The sequence below is a fragment of the Theobroma cacao genome, chromosome 9 (assembly GCF_000208745.1).
Source record: "Theobroma cacao cultivar B97-61/B2 chromosome 9, Criollo_cocoa_genome_V2, whole genome shotgun sequence".
Taxonomy (NCBI): Eukaryota; Viridiplantae; Streptophyta; class Magnoliopsida; order Malvales; family Malvaceae; genus Theobroma; species Theobroma cacao.
In genome coordinates this window covers 35,933,291-35,952,439 of record NC_030858.1, presented here as the reverse complement: position 1 = coordinate 35,952,439, position 19,149 = coordinate 35,933,291, and the positions used below count along the sequence as shown (strand labels likewise).

General features: G+C 35.7%; 5 protein-coding genes and 1 non-coding gene across 6 annotated transcripts; 1 reads left to right on the top strand and 5 right to left on the bottom strand.

Moving 5' to 3' along the window:
* On the bottom strand, positions 1,074–2,655 carry LOC18590617 (eukaryotic translation initiation factor 3 subunit G). The gene is made up of 2 exons (XM_018127018.1): positions 2,183–2,655; positions 1,074–1,805 (listed from the first exon to the last, which is right to left on the bottom strand). Exons 1-2 carry the CDS (start codon positions 2,511–2,513, stop codon positions 1,270–1,272), a joined length of 867 nt encoding a protein of 288 aa, XP_017982507.1. The 5' UTR covers positions 2,514–2,655; the 3' UTR covers positions 1,074–1,269.
* Positions 5,936–6,009, bottom strand: TRNAV-CAC. The gene has a single exon. It is a non-coding gene; the product is annotated as a tRNA-Val (tRNA).
* Positions 6,094–10,143, top strand: LOC18590615 (A-kinase anchor protein 9). Its single transcript, XM_018128035.1, has 15 exons — positions 6,094–6,233; positions 6,357–6,444; positions 6,540–6,586; positions 7,019–7,108; positions 7,216–7,269; positions 7,530–7,607; positions 7,698–7,766; positions 7,835–7,990; positions 8,088–8,208; positions 8,476–8,516; positions 8,838–8,927; positions 9,023–9,127; positions 9,271–9,435; positions 9,650–9,759; positions 9,849–10,143. The coding sequence occupies exons 1-15, from the start codon at positions 6,195–6,197 to the stop codon at positions 9,922–9,924; spliced, it is 1,329 nt and encodes a 442-aa protein (XP_017983524.1). The 5' UTR covers positions 6,094–6,194; the 3' UTR covers positions 9,925–10,143.
* LOC18590614 (pentatricopeptide repeat-containing protein At3g46790, chloroplastic) lies at positions 10,197–12,389 on the bottom strand. The gene has a single exon (XM_007016242.2). It carries the CDS (start codon positions 12,334–12,336, stop codon positions 10,381–10,383), a length of 1,956 nt encoding a protein of 651 aa, XP_007016304.2. The 5' UTR covers positions 12,337–12,389; the 3' UTR covers positions 10,197–10,380.
* Positions 12,710–15,457, bottom strand: LOC18590613 (DNA-directed RNA polymerase II subunit RPB7). Its single transcript, XM_007016235.2, has 6 exons — positions 15,264–15,457; positions 14,731–14,896; positions 14,567–14,617; positions 13,785–13,850; positions 13,627–13,695; positions 12,710–13,027 (listed from the first exon to the last, which is right to left on the bottom strand). The coding sequence occupies exons 1-6, from the start codon at positions 15,377–15,379 to the stop codon at positions 12,965–12,967; spliced, it is 531 nt and encodes a 176-aa protein (XP_007016297.1). The 5' UTR covers positions 15,380–15,457; the 3' UTR covers positions 12,710–12,964.
* On the bottom strand, positions 16,862–18,903 carry LOC18590612 (extensin-1). The gene is made up of 2 exons (XM_018126938.1): positions 18,630–18,903; positions 16,862–17,400 (listed from the first exon to the last, which is right to left on the bottom strand). The coding sequence occupies exons 1-2, from the start codon at positions 18,901–18,903 to the stop codon at positions 16,862–16,864; spliced, it is 813 nt and encodes a 270-aa protein (XP_017982427.1).

The following is a 19,149-nucleotide window of genomic DNA, read 5'->3' as shown; positions in this document are numbered from 1 at the left end:
CAGGTTTCACTGTCAGGAATTGAGAGGATCCAGAGACTCAAAGATCTTAGTTTCTTCGTTGATCTCTTTGGTGAATCAAGAGAATGAAGGAATCCAATCGATGACATGACAGAATCAAACAAACAGAACAAAAAGAGAGCAGTGGCCCCTTCCACAGTGATGAAGAAAGTAAATACTTCTGTAGAGGAATGTTTTGATCTTGGACTGTGAAAATGAAACACCAACTAATGACAACATAACCCTTAACTAAGATGACATTAAAAAAGGGATAATTCATGTTTGGTGAGTTATTTTACACACGAACAGTTTGGAATGAGCTCTCAGTTTAGGCTGTAAGAGATGGACTTTCTACCAAAATATCCACCTATTTCTTCTATTTATTAACCCTTCGCAGCAGTTTCACCGAGCTCAAGATCTTTCTCCTCCTTTTCTATACCTCTCTCTCTCATGGAGGGTCTCATTCCTTTAATCTACAGGGTCATCATCCAGTACAGAACCGGTGAGCAGCTGACCGCAGAAGGATCAATGTTCAATGAACCACTTCCTGCACCCTACGCAAGACTTCCAGGTGATTCTGGACGTTTCAAACTGCCACCAGAATACAGCTCCTTCTTCTCCATGAATAGTCCTTCCACCAGCTCTGACCTCATTGTCTCTAAAGGTATCAAATCCTCACTTCATCTTTCTGTGGGATGAAGAATGATGTCACCAGGGCTTAAATGACTAGCAGAGCACGAGATTCACCAATGTATTTCTGACTGAAGAAACTGCATCAAACTAGCCCTGTATTCTGTTGTAACTAGCAGTTATTATGAATAAGAGCAAGCCACCAAAGGAGCTTGCTGCAGATGATGCAATAGCTGACAAAAAGTAGATGAATTTAATGAAAATAATGACAATGCCGAAAATGACTTCCTGTAAAACTTGATTTCTAGAAAAGGTATAATGAGCTTTCAATAAACTACATGGTTACAATCCTGCTCCATATGCAGCCTATGGGCCAAGATTTACTTGTGCAGAACTATGAGCCGATGAAAAGAGAAACTACTGCATTATCAAAGCAAAGCAAAATATACTAGTAAAAACTAATCATATCATATAAGGAAAAGAAGAATTACACAGAAAGTCAGATACTATTAGAAGTTAACTAAATAGAAAACCAAATCTTCAAAAGACATGGATCTATCCTAATGACATCTAGACATAGAAAAGATACAGAACTGGCCAAAATTTTTATTTAAGTACTAAAACCTAAACAAAAAACACAATCTAGTTTGTCCTTGGTGTGGCCCATTCAACTCTCAGGATGAGATTGTCATAACCATAGCCATTCAGTTTATTTATAGCCCTCTGGGCATCTTCCTTGTTCACAAAGTTAACGAAACCAAAACCTCTGCTCATGCCAGTCTTCTGGTCAACAGCAACATAAACTCGGCTTACTGCACCAAATGGCCTGAAAAGCTCAAGCAAGTCAGGTTCCCGGGTATCCTCTGAGAGATTAGTGACTCGGACAGAGTTCTCGTCATTTCTGCGTCTCATATCAGTTCCGCTTCTCTCTGCTCCAGCTCTCATACCTGGAGGAACATATGTACTCTTGCCCGAGCCAGCAGCAGCTGTTGCAGTATCAGAAGCTGCAGGTTTATCAATGAATCCCTCAGCTGGTGGAGCAAGATCCTTGTACGGGCACCTGGATGTCCAGTGGTCACCCTTTTTACCACATGTCCGACACACCATAAGAACTGCACCTCCTTTCCCTAGTTGAGCCAAGGAATCTCCCGCAACCTTTGTTTCTTCGACTTTGCTACCTATAGGCAGCTCCAAAACTTATCTTAATAAGAATAAGCGTCGTAATAAAACTACGCAAGATATTTGAACCCAACTAATTTGGTCAATTGATTCAAAGCTATTAACAAGCGAAACTATTCAAAAAATTCATAAATTAAGCTAAATTTTGATTCATCCATGCACAAACAACATAATTAACGAGGCCAAATATGGAAACGACTCAAATTTTAATCTTTTCAACTACCCAGAATTCCATACAATTCCGTAATTCCGATAAGAAAAAAAGATAAAGTAAGCCAAAATTCTTTTTCTTTCATAAACTAAAGTAAAATAGAATTCACCAACACCGAAATTAAAAAAGCTAAACATTCATAATTTATAATAAAAAGAAACGAACCAGGGGCTCTAGGGCGTTCAAGGAGGATCTCTTCAGTGGAAACCATAGTGAGTCGGCTACCAACATCTTCCCTTACGGCATCCCCAAACTTGGGCCAAGACCTCCGCTCCACGGCCCGCTTACTGAGTCGGGCATTGGCGAGTTTTCTGACGCGGGTGGTCGTCGTAATTTTGACCTTGTTTCCCTCGTCGTTGAACTTGTACTCTATAACTTTCTTGATCCCGTTCTCGTCGGGTCCGATAACTTGCCTTGGTGGTAACAAGAAATCCAAATCCTCGTTGTCGTCTTCTTCTAGTTCCCCCCATCGAATTTTCGTTTGCTGGGTCGCCATTGTATTCGTTACCAGAAAAAGATCAAAAGATAAAAATTTGGAGCTAGGGTTTTCACAATGCCCGTTAAGCTAAACGTAACAGAGAAACATATTAATCGGGGATTTGAGACGATGTCCCTATATATACTAGGAAAATCCCCCGCACTTCGGGACTCTGTTTTCATTATTATTATTATTATTTATTATCATTGTTAACATCGATGCAGCCCATTCTGTAGCCCATATGAAGCCCAATATAAGCCCAACTCAGAAGCCGCCCAAAGGCAGAAAGATGTAGGAACGGTGGATTCAATACGTAAGGACGTGAGATTCATTATTTCTTTGTAAGACTGTGGCACGTTGGCGTCTTATAAACAAAAGAGTGTCATGGACATTGTACAAAAGCAAATCTTACAGTAAATGATTAATTATGCCAACTAGTAGGCCTTTGAACTCTATTATTTGACAGAATATTTGAATTTTATAAAATACTTAATTAAATTTTAAATTTTTTACTCAAATTGATATCTCGATTTCCTAAACATCACTAGTTAAATATTCAATTAAAATAAATTTAAAATATAGTTTGATATGTATTATTAATGAAAATTAAAATTTAAAATTACATTTAACATAATTAATGAATTTTTATAAGTGTTGTATTAATTATGTTAAATGTAATTTTAAATTTTAAACTAATATATATGTATAATTAAACTTTAATGTTAAAAATTAATATTTGTAAACTACCTTACTCTATGAGATATAAAAAATGTACTATTTTATTTTTATTTAATCGAATCAGATAATACATGATATTTTGTTACAATGTAATGAATCCATTTACCATTTGTACTAACGAGCAGACAAAACGAGACGCAGGTGCCAATCATGGAAGCCAGCTTGCAGCACCTTCCTTATCAAGCAAACGTTGTTGTCCCCACTGACTAATTCAGGTAAATGTTTTATTTCTGTTGGTTGGTTACTTCAAATAATTGATAGTTAGAAGATTTATTCGGTCTTTATATTTTTAAATTTTATCTAATTTAATTTTTATATTTAAAATTAAAATAATTTAGTTTATTAATTTTAAAAATTATTTCAAATTTAATTCTTCTATTTAATGGTATCTAATTTTATCGTTAAAAAATATAATGTCGACATGACATGACATATTTGATGACGTGACATGTCAAGTGGCATCGAACATGATAATATGGTAATAGCACGTGATGCTAATATGATGATGTGACAATATTAACGTAATAAATTAAAAAAAATTTTAAAATTTTTTTTACCACATCATATAAATTAAATTGAATAAAAATATATAATATAATAACTAAATTAATGTATATATTTTAAAATTAAATAATCAAGTAAAAAATATTTATTATATTTTTTAACACTATAAATATTTTATACTTAAATATTTGACTTATTAATAAATATATCAATAATCTACTTAAAGATTTATACTTTTCAAATTTTTTTTCAATGTTATCCCTCAGCATATCAATTTTGTTTAATTTAATCTCTGTATTATGTAATTTTATTTAATTTATTTCTTATGACATGATAAACATTGTTTTTTAAAAAATATTTTTATCTATCACGTGGTATTGCCATGTGACATTACCATGCCAACACGTCGATGCGATGTCTCAATGCCATATTACCAAAATATATCACGTCAGTATTAATGTTATCTTTTTTGATAATAAAATTAAATATCGTTGAAAGAAGAGATTAAATTAAAATAATTTTTAAAATCAATGTACATAAACCAAATTAGATAAAATTAAAAAGTATAAGAACTAAATAGGTCTTTTACAATAATTGTCTCTGCCAACCTTATCGGGGAAGAAGAAATGTTGAGAAAAAGTTCAAATGATTGTGAATCTTATTCTGAAACAAGAATTAATTATAGTACAGATCCAAAGGCACATCAAAACCAAACTAGCCTGCAAAGCTTCACCAGCTTCACGGATTCCACCGGAAACACCAGAAAATAAGATGAAAAATCCATCAACATAATAACAAAACCCAAACTCTCCATCCCATTGCATACAAGAGAAAGAAAAAAAAATATTATAAAATCAATAAGACAAGATTGCCAAAGGCCAAAACTATATCATCAGAATATTATATAGTGTATCAGCCACCACCATCCCCTCCGCCGCCGCCGCCGCCATGAGAACTACCACAACCACTTCCTTCCATGGCAGAGGCATGTGCTGCAGTAGCACCCACCACTACAGCAGCAGCAGCAGCCATGCCAGCATCACTGCTGGCTGTGGTAGTAGTAGCCCCCTGGAGGCCACCTTCACCATCATCTGGATCCTCTCTCTTTTTCCCACTGTGACGAGACTTTTTATGTGATTTATTTTCGAGGGAAGAACTATCTGATTCTTCTTGCTTGGCTTCTTTCTTTGATCCCGGGATGCAAAAACAAAAGCTTCTGAACTTCATGGCTGCACAAGTACCCCCTCAAATTAACATCAGCAGAGTAATGTAAACACCCTCTCCCTCTTAGCAAGCAAAATATATAACAACTCCCAAACCACCCGATCATTACTTATTAGCTTGGTTCCTTAGCTGACAAGTATTATCAAGAAAACAAACAGGGACATTCGTGCAAAAAGAATCGTTTGTCTTTTTCACTGTTTTCTTTTCTTTCTTTTTTTCCTGATTGGGTCCAATGCCTCTCCATCAGTATAAAGCAAGTTGTGTAACATGGTGTTTATACGAGGTTCATTGAAAAATCATAAAAGCTAAGCTGTAAAGCTTGGGATGTCGGATCATTGGATGAAAAAGGTAGAGATTCCTTGTCTACGGTCGAAAATTAAACCCCTAAGTGACCTGTTTTAATCTGATTGATTAAAGAAGCATTTAGAGAGGCTTGTATCACGGAGGAAGCGACTATTGCTGATAGGCAGATTGCACATGTCACGCAAACGCATTTATGGAAAATGAAGTTGCATCAATAATTTATAGACAGGCTGTTGGCAAATCATCATTGCCCATCATTTTATTCCACCTAAAATGATTTGGTAAACATGACTACTGTTCTTTTCTATGGGTAGCTGTGTAAAGAAGATCACCTGCTGCTTCAGCTCAGAAATTGAAACAAAACCGGGGGGATGGTTTTCAATTGGAGTACACTGCTGCAATTCAGCTCAGAAATGATATCCCTGAAACAAAACTGGGGGGATGGTTTTCAATTGGAGTGGCAAAAATTTCAAAAAATTTCAAAGAGTGAAAGTGATAAATGACATTAATAGATAAATGGGTAGACAAAAAGATGATAGTGACAATTTGATAATGAAGCAATGACAACAAAATTTGATCAGATGCATGAGAAATTAAGAAGGTAAAAAGCAAAAAAGGAAAGGAAAGTGAAAGATGGAGGTAAAAGGTCAAAAACGAAAGTGGAGGATGCATGTCTGAGCCCGGGTTCGAACCGGAGACCTCTAGTGTGTGAGACTAGCGTGATAACCAACTACACCACCCAGACACGTTTTTATCTTTTTATCGATTTAAAACATTATTCTAAGTAAAATTTTATTTTTGGGGACCGTTAACAGAATTCGTTCAAAACTCGCATTGAACTACCAGATTCTCTGCATTCAGAGAAAATAAATAAAACGAAAGAAGAAAAGAAAAATAACTCCTTTGTAATTCTTTCTTTTATATTTTTTCATGATGGATTCTCATCATGCTTCACTAGGTCGACGAGCGGTAAGAAAACTTTTCTTCCAATCGTTTTTTTCATAGAATTTTGTATTGATTTAAGTCCAAATTTTGATAATATTTATTAATTTTGATAATATTGATTATTGTTTTTGTGATGATTTTGAATAGCTGGAGGAGATTCGTCAAAAGAGAGCCGCCGAAAGAATGAGCAAAGCTTCTTCTGGATCTGATCTCACCAAGGCTTCAATCCCTACCGGTCTCTCCCCCCTTTTTTTTTCTTAAAATTGAAAACTTTATTTGCTAATTTCTTTTCTTTTTTATATTTAATTTTAATTTTGTTCACGCTTGCAGATATTCCAGTCGTGAAGAAATCAGAAAGCGGAAATCGACTCTCTGAGGTATTTCATAATCTTAATTTTATTGCTTTTTTAAATTTTGAACCTTTTTACTTCCGGTGGAAATTTAGAATTTGTTAAGTTCTGAGCTGAAAAGGACTACATAAAATTTCTTCTTTTCTTTTCTTTTCTTTTTTCTTTATTATCTGTTTGGATGCTGAGAGATTTAAGGAAAATAAGGATTTTTTATTTTGCGTGTGGTGTAGTTTTACTATTATTTTTCAGTATCATGGAAGCTTAGCATTTAAATTCTCATACATAATTCAATGTCGAAAATTCCGGTGAAATTGTTTTAGTTTGTTCTATCAAAATAAGGGATTTTTGGAAAATCAAAACTATTGAGTACACAAAGAAGGTTTAGACTATAACATTATTTTTGTTACCATTGTATTATAGTGGTTATATTATTCTCATGCTATTTTATTGGTAGTGCAGGCCGATGTTAGTGGTTTAGTATCGCAGCTGAAGGACTTGCAGAAGAAAAATGCAGAATTAGAGGAAAATAACAAGATATTATCCTTGAAGGTATTATATTCGTATTGCTTGAGGTTTTATGTTGGGACTTAGAGTTAAAGGAAGCTTTTGGGAATTGCAAAATATGTGCTGAATTTGTGTTAATTTTCCTGATTCAGCTTCAAACAAAGGAAATTGAGCATGAAACCCTGCAAACACGCTTTAATGAACTGGTAAATTGAACATCTCAATCTTTTTACAGCATGGCTTACTAGTTATATTTTTTTGCATATTACTGCTTTTACTGGGTACCGTTGGAGGGGCTTGTATTGTTAGACGCTGTTCTTTGATGACAAGTTTCTTCATGGGTGGTTGGTTTGCTTTCTTTCTTCTCTACTTCAACTTCAGGACTGTGATATGAAATGGGTTAAAAAATTTGATGATACTTTTACTCTGGTCTGCTTATTTACATTCAAATTGTGATAATTTGCAGGAGCAGAACACTGTACCATCTCTAAGAAAGGCTCTGAGGGATGTTGCAATGGAGAAAGATGCAGCTGTTGTTGCACGGGTACATGCCTATTCTTGCATTTTATTTGTTGTAAAATCTTCAACGTGTTCATTTTAAGCTTTGCTTACACGGTCTGATGTTTTAGTATAGGAGGACCTCTCAGCCCAGCTTCGCATGTTCAAGAAACGTTTGAAGGAAGCCGAAGATGAGCAATACAGAGTAAGTAAGCTGTTTCTACTCTTGGTACATGAATGCAGCTTAACTTTTATTCATGTAATTTGCTTTAGGCTGAGGAAGATGCAGCAGCCTTGAGAGCAGAACTAAACACAATGCAGCAACAAGCGATGAGCAGTGCATTTGGTGGAATAAACACTATGGGAAGTTCACCAGATCAACTACAAGCGTTAGAAAAGGAGTTAACTAGATTAAAGGCTGAATTACAGGTTATAATGAGCTTAGTTTGTGTTTCCTTGTATCCCTTTTGAAGTGGTTTCTTTTTTTTTTTTGTGTGGATCACTCATGGTTTTTTCTAAATTACAGCAAGAGTCGTTGTCGAGGCAGCAAGAGCAACAACAATTGGCAGAGGAGCAAGCTCGGGTATCTGCCCTGATATCGGAAAAACAGGAATTGGAAGAAAGACTCACTGCTTTATCCAAAAGTGGTTCGTTGACAAATGATAAATGTCAACAATGATTTTTTTAATATATGTGCCCACATCTGTACATGTTTATGCATCTAAACATTATAAAATAAAAAAATAAAAGTTAGATCTTCCTTTCCATTCCTTCATTTGAAACCTACATATCTGTTTTATAATGCATGAAGATGTAGTTACTATAAAACATAAGCAACCCTGATGCATTACTCTTTCGCAAGTAATTTATTAAGTTGTCTCATATTACTCTTGATTCCTGTTTCTGCAATGCAGAAGTCATCTCGGAGAAAGCGAGCCGCAAGGAATTTTCTCTGGTAAGATAGTGCCTTTAGTTTATTAACCCGTTTCGGAAATGTTTTTAGCACCTTCATGTGTTATGATAACTTACATTGGTTTGCATTTGTAGCACCTTGTGTTATAATAAGATGCATGTAAATTATGTGCCCCCTTCCACCCAAAAAGGAAAAGAAACTTTTCTGGTTGTTTTAATGAAAATTATTGCCTTCTAGCCCCTGCCTGCTCATTTTCATTCTTGCTTCTTAGTGAAACTTCGTCATTTACATCATTTCATGTACTGATGATACAATCATAAAGGGGTTTATGCTTCATTAAGGCAATTATTTTCTATTGCACAGGAAGATAAGGAAAAACTTGAGAAACGGCTGCATGATTTGGCTGTAGCAGTGGAGAGACTTGAAAGTAGTAGACAAAAACTTCTAATGGAGGTGAGGCTTTGCTTATGTTATTTTTTTCACAGTATGAGTAAGAAATTTAAACTGCATTATTATGTTGAGGCAAAGTTGCTTTTTTACATTGGCAGATTGATAACCAATCTTCAGAGATAGAAAGGCTTTTTGAGGAAAATTCTAATCTCTCATCTTCTTGTCAAGAGGCAATGACCACATCAAAACATTGGGAGAATCAGGTAAACATCAATTGTTAATGTCTGCAGGATTCTATGCAAACTGTTTTCTGAAACTTTGCTACAAATGGCATAAATGTCTAGTATTCTAGTTTCCAATCAGGATTCTATGCATTATTTTGACTAAGAACACCAAGTTTTTGCAGGTTAAAGACTGTCTTAAACAAAATGAAGAGCTACGTAGAGTTCTAGATAACTTAAGAACAGAGCAGGCTAGTTTGCTATCTAAAAGTGGTTCCTTAGCATTCCATACAGGTGGAGTTACTGGAACTGGTTTACAGGCTAATACAACTGAAATTCTCTCCCTCAAGGTTAGTGTTTCGAAAGGAAATTGTTTTGACATGTGTTGTATGCTTAAGAATTCTACATTGAACCGTTAGGCCAATCAAGCGGGATAGATCTCATAGGGTTTTATCTGTTTATTTTCCTAAAGAGTATTACAGGATTTTCTCTTTTTCGTCCGATAGCCTTTTGACCCTTAAGATAATAGTATATTATTCTGATTGTGCTATATATCTTTTCTAGGGCCAACTTGTGCAAGAACAGAGCAGAGCAGATTTACTATCAGCAGAAGTAATGCAGCTTTCAGCACGTCTCCAACAAGCAACGCAAGCATATAACAGTCTCGCACGCCTGTAAGATATTCTTGCTTTACCCTTCTTAATTATTTATAAACACATCTCCCGCAAGATTCTAGATCCTAACTTCATTCAAAATGTCACAGCTATAAACCAGTTCTCCGCAACATTGAAAGCAGTCTCATCAAAATGAAGCAAGAGGACTCTGTTACTGTCCAGTGATTGCAATGAGCATTCTGCATGATGTAATCCTTTTTTGGAATTTTGTGGCACCAATTTGTGCATTTTCTGTTCATTTGAAACAGTTGCTAAAGTGACAATCCAGTAGTTTGTGTACCATTGTAATCGAGAGTTGAACTCTAGGCCCTTGGGATCAATTCTTCCAAAATTGTTGATCAAGATCAGCAGCTATTCTTTATTTCACAACAAAATCCTTAAATTTTGTCTTTTGCAGACAGTTTGGATAACTAGGAAAGACCCTGTTCGGGACTAAGTGGAAAAAGAACTGGCAATTTAAATTATGGGGGAAAGAGGTCAAAAACATAACAATGACAAACCAATTAAGCTTGTTTCCTATACATCTGTGAATCTCTTTGTAGTCTTATGACAGAGATTAAACTCTGCTTTGCCTTATTTTCCGATACTTGAAAGGAGAAAAAGGGGGAAGAAAAGATAAAACTACCAATAATCATCACATGAACAAACCCCATTCTGGAAATGGTGGAAGCGATTCACATCACGAACCAGAATCTCTTTATTTGCAAACTTGGAAATGAACTTTGTCAGTGTGTGGCAGTCTTCACATAACCTCAAATTCTTTGTTATCCGGATTGTCTCCCCTTTATTTGTATTGATGAGTCCAAATGCAACTGCCAGTTTTTCACTGTGACCCAGTAGAATCCGTTCCTTCTCTCCTTCGTTGAGATCATAGAGCACGACTTTAGTTTGCGGCACATATCCCTTCTCCTTCATCTCTGCAGATAGTTTAATTAAAAACGACTGGATTTCCTCGATCTGAGGGTTGGACTCATCAACTGAAACAAATGAATATATTTTCCTTTTGACTTCAATCCAACTTCTGCCTGGAACTTTTTGCAGTGAGCGAGTTTCTAACAGCTTCCTCACTCTCTTTACCTCATCCCACATCTTAGCTTCTGCATATATATCAGCTAAAAGTACATAATTCCCAGCACTGACGGGTTCAAGTTGAAATAGCCTACTGCTAGCTCTCTCTGCTAGATCAACATTACAATGGATCCTACATGAGCCAAGAAGTGAGCCCCAAACCTTAGCCCCTGGCTCAATCCGCATTTCATCTATAATCCTAGCTGCCTCTTCTAACCTATTGGCACGACCAAGAAGATCAACCATACAAGCATAGTGCTCGACACTAGGATATATTCCATGTTCTTTATGCATCGAATCAAACAACCATTTTCCCTCTTCAACAAGACCTGCATGGCTGCAAGCTCCTAAAACGCTAACAAAAGTTACAGGACTTGGCGAGACACCTTGATGAATCATCTCTTGAAAAATTTGAATTGCTTTCTTCCCAAATCCATGAACTGCATAACTTGAGATCAATGAATTCCATGACACAACATCCCTTTTCTCCATCTGATCAAAAATCCGTTGCCCCAATTCAAGCTTACCACATCGTGAATACATTGTAATAAGTGCACTTATAACCGGCAAAACTGAATCAAGCCCTCTCCTGAGAATATAAGCATGAATCAACTTCCCTTGCTCCAAAGCAGCCAGAGCTGCACAAGCTTGAAGAACACTAACCATGGTAACAGAATTCGGAAAGGAATCATGAGTCTCAACCATCATTTCCCTAAAAAGCTCCAACGCCTCAAACGATTTCCCATTTTTCGCATAACAGGCAATCATTGCACTCCAAGAAACCACATTCCTGACGGGCATCTCCCCAAACACAAAACTCGCACACGAAACGCAACCAAACCTCGCATACATATCCACCAAAGTAGTCATAATATGAACATGCGCTTCGTACCCATGTCGCAAAATATAAGCATGAATTTCTTTTCCTTTCTTTAAAAGCGAAACTAAACACTCAGAAGCAACACAAGCTTTAAGCACATAAGTATAAGTAAATCTATCCGATGGGATTCCAGTTCTATTCATCTGTCTATATAAACCCAAAACTTCTTCTCCAAAACCAGCCAAAGTAAGCGCTCGAAAATGCGCATTCCAAACAAAAATTGTTCTCTTACGCGTTTTATCGAACAACTTGCGAGCATCATCGAGGGAATCCAAAGCAGAGTACATAGAAATAAGTTTGGTGACCAAGAAAGGATCTTGGTCAAACCCATTTTGGGAAATATGGGAATGAAGGGATTGGGCAAGGGAGAGGGAGTTTTGGTGGGCGCAGGAAAGGATAAGGAGTTCGTAGGTTCTTTGAGAAGGGTTGGGTTCCTGGGAAAGGAGCTTGAAGGCTTGTTTAAGGTTGCCTTCCTTGCATAAGGATTGGATTAGTTGATTGTTGTTGAGGTTTGAGGTGGAGATGGAGGGGTTTAAGGTAAGAGAAGAGGAAGGTAGTTTCGGAGAAGTACGAGGTGGGTTGGACAGTGACGGTGGTTGCGTTGGCTGGGGACTGTGAAACGCCCACATCAGTGAAGAACTAAGCACTCCCTAGTTTGTCTGTCGAAGAAAGAACGACCTCTATCGCTTATAGATAGGTTGAGATTTTTTTTATCACGTGCATAGCAAGTGACAAGGAAAAAAACTCTAAGAAACTCATTCTTTTGTTCAGCGATTAGAATTACTCTTTTTAAAATGCAATATAACCATTTTTTAATTTATAAATATATCCATATATGTATATATATTTTTATAATTAAGAAAGAAGATATTCGAACCCTACTACTAATAAATCAAATGCTCGGGTGCTCATATATATGTGTATATATATATATATATAATGTGAACTAAATAACAAAAAACAAAAAAAATATATAAAAAAATTTTGAATTACACAACTATATGAACTTGAATCACTTCCATTTAATCTTTAGGTATAAATAAGATAACTAATAGATAAAATTTGATTGAATAATTCAGAGACTCTTTAAAAGTCAATTGACCCAACCATTCATTTCATCTTGATTTGCCAAATAGCTTGAAAATTTTAAAAGAATCCATGTCCATGGAAAATATACAAGAGAAGCACCCCAAGAGAGTTACAAGACCATGGGAAACCGAAACATTCTCATGCAACAGGACAATATCCAACATCTGACTAAGCTGTTGTGGGATCATTAATCACACCCAAGAAATCGTCCTTTATGGTACCAATACAGAACTGCAAGAATAAGATCATTACTATTAGATGAGACATGAATAACATAAAAACTTGTAATTTCTTACATCAAGTACAAACAACACAAGTCTCATGCAGTGTTCTGATATTCAATCGGAATTTGATATCTTTGATCTCATAACCGTAGCATAACCATATACAAATGCAAATTTTCAGGGCATATAACATGGATTTTAATTTATATAGAGTTCTAAAAGCATGTAAAAGGTTTACAAAGTAAAAAATAAGGATCAATAATAAGAGTCACAATTGCATCACTACGAAACTCAAACTCCAATGCAGCCTAGTGAAAAATATAACCTGTTTAAGCGGGCTACGATCTGGAAAATCTGTAGATACACTAAATAGTAAACACATAACTCTCCCTAGCACCAACTATCCCCAAGTTGCAGCAATCAGTCACTAGTTGAAATTGTCAGTGAGCTTAAAACAGCTCTTCATCAGCTTCATACTTAAAGTGACAAGATTGTGATTCTTTGTTATATTAGGATATTCTATCCAAATACGAGCAACCACCAGGAATAATTATAAAAACTACTAGCGGGATAATAATTGGGAGGAGGAAAGGATCAAGATTATACTATTTCAGTAGCATCTACGCGAGTTCCAATTATCTTCAAGCGCACTTCGCTATCCTTTTGAATCTTAACCTGTAAAAACATAGGTGATAAAGTCAATAACAAAATTTCTTCAACAGATAACTAGCAATTACTTGCCTTAAAATGGAACTGAAGCATACCGATCCATCAGAGGTAGTATAATTTGGCATATCTCCAGACTGAAACTCCATATCATCTGGAATCAACTGGAAAACACAAAATTTCTAATTAAGTGAATATGGAAAAGCTTACATAATCAGAAACTTCACCATAATTAACAAGTTATGTATGCAAATATTTAATCAAGTAGAAATACCACCAAGAAGCAAAAGTTTCCTATATTTGATTGACATCATTCCTGAAACCTATTCCAACAGGCATTGCTTATACGAACGCAGCTACTCCTTCCTATCTCACATATTAGATGAGAAAACTTCCTAGATCTTACTTCTAGCTTTCGTGGATTACAAACCCAAGCAAATGAACTCAAATCTTCAAACAAATCATCACCCAGATTGCTAAGGTGAAAGACAAAGAATCTCAAAAGATTAAACTCATGTTCTCTCCTATGTGTCACCAGAACAGAAAAATCTCTCCCTGACAAAGAAACTAGTTCTATCCTTTAAATAATTTCAGTTGCCCTTGTTCAAGTACAGATAATCTTAGATTCAATCCTTTAAATAGTATATGCTTCTTACAATCTCTACTTTCACTTAAGTTACAGAACGTAACATTCATCAAATAATTATATCAAGTCCAATAAGGTCAAAAAGAAAGGAAAACTTGAACCTTGGAAGCAGTCTAAATAAGAAGTTACAAGCCAAAGTTCTACATAGGACATAAATCTGAAAGGGATTACATAAAATGATTCTTTGGCAAAAGAACATGCCAGATGCCATGATGTAAAGGAAACAAGACTTACATGGTTGGAAACAAAAATTTGAACAGGCCCAGCTTCTGCAAAGAATCCCATCTGTATGGAAACCACAAATCTAGTTAGGAACATGCAAAAAAGACAGAAATCAATAGTTAAGAATCGTATTAACAAAAAAATAAATCAGACTAGAAAAAAAGGGGGATACATGCCTTATTCACCATAGTAACAACAGCTTCCAAGACCTCCCCCTTAAATGGTCTAAACACAACACATTGATACTTGACAGGGAATGTCACAAACCCCGTCCCGTCTCGAATTAAACCTTTTCCAACGTTCTCTATACCCGTTATTGCCACCACAAAACCATGTCTACCACTGCAAAGAATTAGCAAAGTTACCAATTTACACCTTTCAGTCATGTTTGCCCTTTAAGATTCTTCAAACCAATCAAATAATCAAAACCCAATTCACCGACAACTATGACTAAGATTTTGGGAACTTAAAAGGAACAATAGAAGTTAAAATTCCAATAAACTGATGTATAAAACTACAGGTTAAAAAAGCTAACAACTTATTTTAATCTTACATTTAGTGCCTCTTTAAGCTATAAAACCACCTCGAAAATTTAATCAAATCAGCTCAATTGAATTCCCTTTTTTTAAAAAAAAAAAAAGTACCCTAAAACAAGCAAGAACATAATTTTTAGCTACAACCCTTTTGAAATTGTAAAGGAAAGAAGAACCTGCATGTGCCCTCAACATCTTTCATGAGCTTGGATACCAGGTTTTCCCGCAGGTTACGACCGAAGTGGCGTGGATGCAACTGCATGTTCCTCTCCAATACTATGTGAAAAAACATGGTTTTTTCTTTTTTTTGGTTCTTCTCGCAAGAGAACTGACTTCTCGCCGTGTAGGGTTGTTCACTTAGAAGGGTGGCTTCTGGTTTGGTCGGTTTCTCCTTTTTCTGGGCTCTTCAATTCTTTGGGCTTCGCATGGCTTTGGTTTTCGGGCCCTTGTTTCCTCTTGTTAGTTTGTTGGGCTTCGGCTGGTTGCTTCTTGATGGGTTGCCTGCAACCAACATTTGGGTTTTGGCCCGAGAATTAATTTAACTTATATTTATAGCTTATTATTAGACCCTTTGTTATTTTTATGTGAGTTGTTTTGCATTTCTTCATAGTTGATATGATTTTTCTTTAAAATGAACTAAAAAATTCCAAGGTTGAGATTCATCAGTCGTATATATTTTTCTCTTGTTTACCCTTTTAAAAATTTAGGGAAAACTATGTTAATTTGATATCTCTAAAAATATTATTACTTGTTTAATTGCATGGCTCATATAGGTAAGATACCTGTCGTTTTTAAAGTATCTTAATTCAAACTCTACTATTTAATAGGATACTCGACTCTATAAATGTTTGATTAATTTTTTGAATTAATATTTTCTGAACTTGTATCTGAATATTTTAGACAATATTGTTAAATATCTGAATAAGATAAATTTTAAATAATTTTTATGTATATTATTAATGAAAATTAAATTAATAAATTAAAATTAATTCAAAAAATTAAATTTTAAAAGCATATTTAGAATAATTTATTATAAAAAATTTATAATATACATAAAACTAAAATTTAATATTTTAAAATCATTGCTGATAATTAGTTCGAATAGTGGATATCCTAAGACCACTATTCAAACCCTACTTAAACCAATATTAAGTTATCTTTAATTTGTTATCTTCTTTTCATTACTCTCTTTTTTCCCTTAATTTCTCCTTTCAACTAGAACCAAATATGTTGCAGTAGGGCACGTAAAGTGGTATTATTGATAACAAGGTAACATGTTTTCATTATACCAAAGATATATAGGAAGAGAAATAGCAACGTGACTACATTCATTCGTTATACATATTCAGTCCCAACTCCCAAACGTTAGGAGTTGTTGGTTTTACGTATGGCATTGAGACTCGGCTTTGGGATAAATGATACTTTATGGTAGGGTGGAGGCTGAGTATAAGGGAGGGTAATGAGATGGCAGAGGGTACCTACGAGGAGTTCTTGAAGGTGGTAGATACTTTGTGGGCGATGGATTTCAAGGATAACCTTGGGTTGGTGGCGGATGAACTTGAGTGGTAGGTAGAGGGTATCTAGATGGTGGTGGATACCTTTGAGGTGGCGAGTGGCCTTGAGTGGGTGGCGAATATTGACTTGATGGTGGATGACCTTGAGTAGGTGGAGGATATCTAGATGGTGGTGAGTGGCCTTGAGTGGGTGGTGGATGACCTTAAGTAGGCGGAGGGTATCTAGATGGTGGTGGATACCTTTGAGGTGGCGAGTGGCCTTAAGTGGGTGGCGGGTATTGCCTTGGTGGTGGATGATCATGAGTAGGTGGAGGATATCTAGATGGTGGTGAGTGGCCTTGAGTGGGTGGTGGATGACCTTGAGTAGGTGGAGGGTATCTAAATGGTGGTGGATACCTTTGAGGTGGCGAGTGGCCTTGAGTAGGTGGCGAGTATTGCCTTGGTGTTGGATGACCTTGAGTAGATAGAGGGTATCTAGATGGTGGTGGATACCTTTGAGGTGGCGAGTGGCCTTGAGTAGGTGGCGAGTATTGCCTTGGTATTGGATGAACTTCAGTGGGATGAGGGTATCTAGATGGCGGTGGATACTTTTGAGGTGGCGAGTGGCCTTGAGTGGGTGGCGGGTATTGCCTTGGTGGTGGATGACCTTGAGTGGGAGGAGGGTATTTAGATGGCGATGGATACTTTTGAGGTGGCGAGTGGCCTTGAGTGGGTGGCGGGTATTGCCTTGGTGGTGGATGACCTTGAGTGGGAGGAGGGTATTTAGATGGCGATGGATACTTTTGAGGTGGCGAGTAGCCTTGAGTGGGTGGCAAGTATTACCTTGGTGGTGGATGACCTTAAGTGGGAGGAAGGTATCTAGATGGTGGTGGATGCTTTTGAGGTGGCGAGTAGCCTTGAGTGGGTGGCAGGTATTACCTAGGTGGTGGATGACCAGGGGCGGAGCGTCCCTTTGTAATGGGGGGCATGATTTTTGAAATTTTTTATATATTAAAATATATTTAATAATTTTTTTAAAATAATTNAGTTTTTATTTAATTTTTTCTATTTATATTATTATTATTATTATTATTATTTATATTTTTTTTCAATTTTATTCTATTTGCTTATATGTTTTAAGTTTCTATAGATTTTCTTTTTTAAATTTCTACGAATCATCAATCATATTCTTTTATTTTTGTTATATAGGTTATATCTTCTACTTATCATAGTTTTTTTTTTTGTTATGTGAATTTTATTTTTAATGATTTTAATTTTTAAAAATTAAAAAATTATTGTATATGTAATTCTCAAATATAAGTTCTAGCTTTGCATTATTGGTTATTGTTTAAAATTTCACCAATATATTATTTTTTATTTATATAATTATATAAAAAAATTATCTTGAGTATATGTTTTTAATGTGCTTCACACTTTATATTTAATTGAAAGAAAATTATCTTGAGTATAAGAAGAAATTATTAATTCTATATATCGTATTTAACTATTTATAGTTTATGCATTATAGTTTAATATTTAGTATTATAAACTTAAATATAATAAAATAAGAATATTGGATATTGACTACAGTAATTTTTTAGTCATTTATATTGAGAAAGATAAGACTCTAAAACAAAATAGATAATAAGTTTCTTACAAATAATTTAATTATTTATATTAAAAAAGATATTGTTATCGTCGAATAAAACTTTCCTAAAGCACTATTATAAGTTTTTTTTTTTTATTAACATGTTATATAAAATTATTATCTATTATAAATTTTTTAATTATTAATAGTTAAGTTTAATATATTAACTTTAAAAATTTTTTACTTTTATTCTTCTTAGCTTTTGGCCCCCTCCAATAAAAATTGACTAGCTCCGTCCTTGTGGATGACCTTGAGCGGGTGGAGGGTATCTAGATGGTGGTGGATATGTTTGAGGAGGTGCGTAGAGTGGGTGGAGGATACCGGCTAGGTGGTCGGTGACCTTTGAGAGGGTGGTGGGTATTGGCTAGGAGGAGGATGCCTGTGAATAGGTGGTGGATGACCTTGAATTGGTGGTAAATACCTATGAGAGGGCGGCGGATATCGGACTGATGGTGGACATTGAGGAGGCAGATACCCACGAGAGGGTGGTGACTGACCATAGCCTATTCCCGCTATGGCTAGAGTAGATTCATGATTAGTCACTTGTTTTGCAGAGCCTGCAGGATGATCATTTACCCTCTCATATGCATTGGAAACGGTGGCAAATGGAAATGCACTGCTTTCTGCTGCAAGAACTAGCAGCAATATTTGTGAAAGCAGAGCAAGCATCTTCATTTTAGTATAAGCAAGCGCTTTGGTTCAGTGAAGAGTGGCAAAAACTCAGTTATATAGCCTCCAAAACTTGCAGTAAGTTACAAAAGTCTCAAACGCACATGAACTTGCACCGCCGACATGCAAAATCTGTTGTGTCGATTAGCTTCCACGTTCACCCCATTTGTTGAAGTTAATGCATGAACTTTCCAAATGCAGTAAAAGCTTTGGGTTTAGTCACATGCAAAGTTTGACTCTTAAAGATGTAAA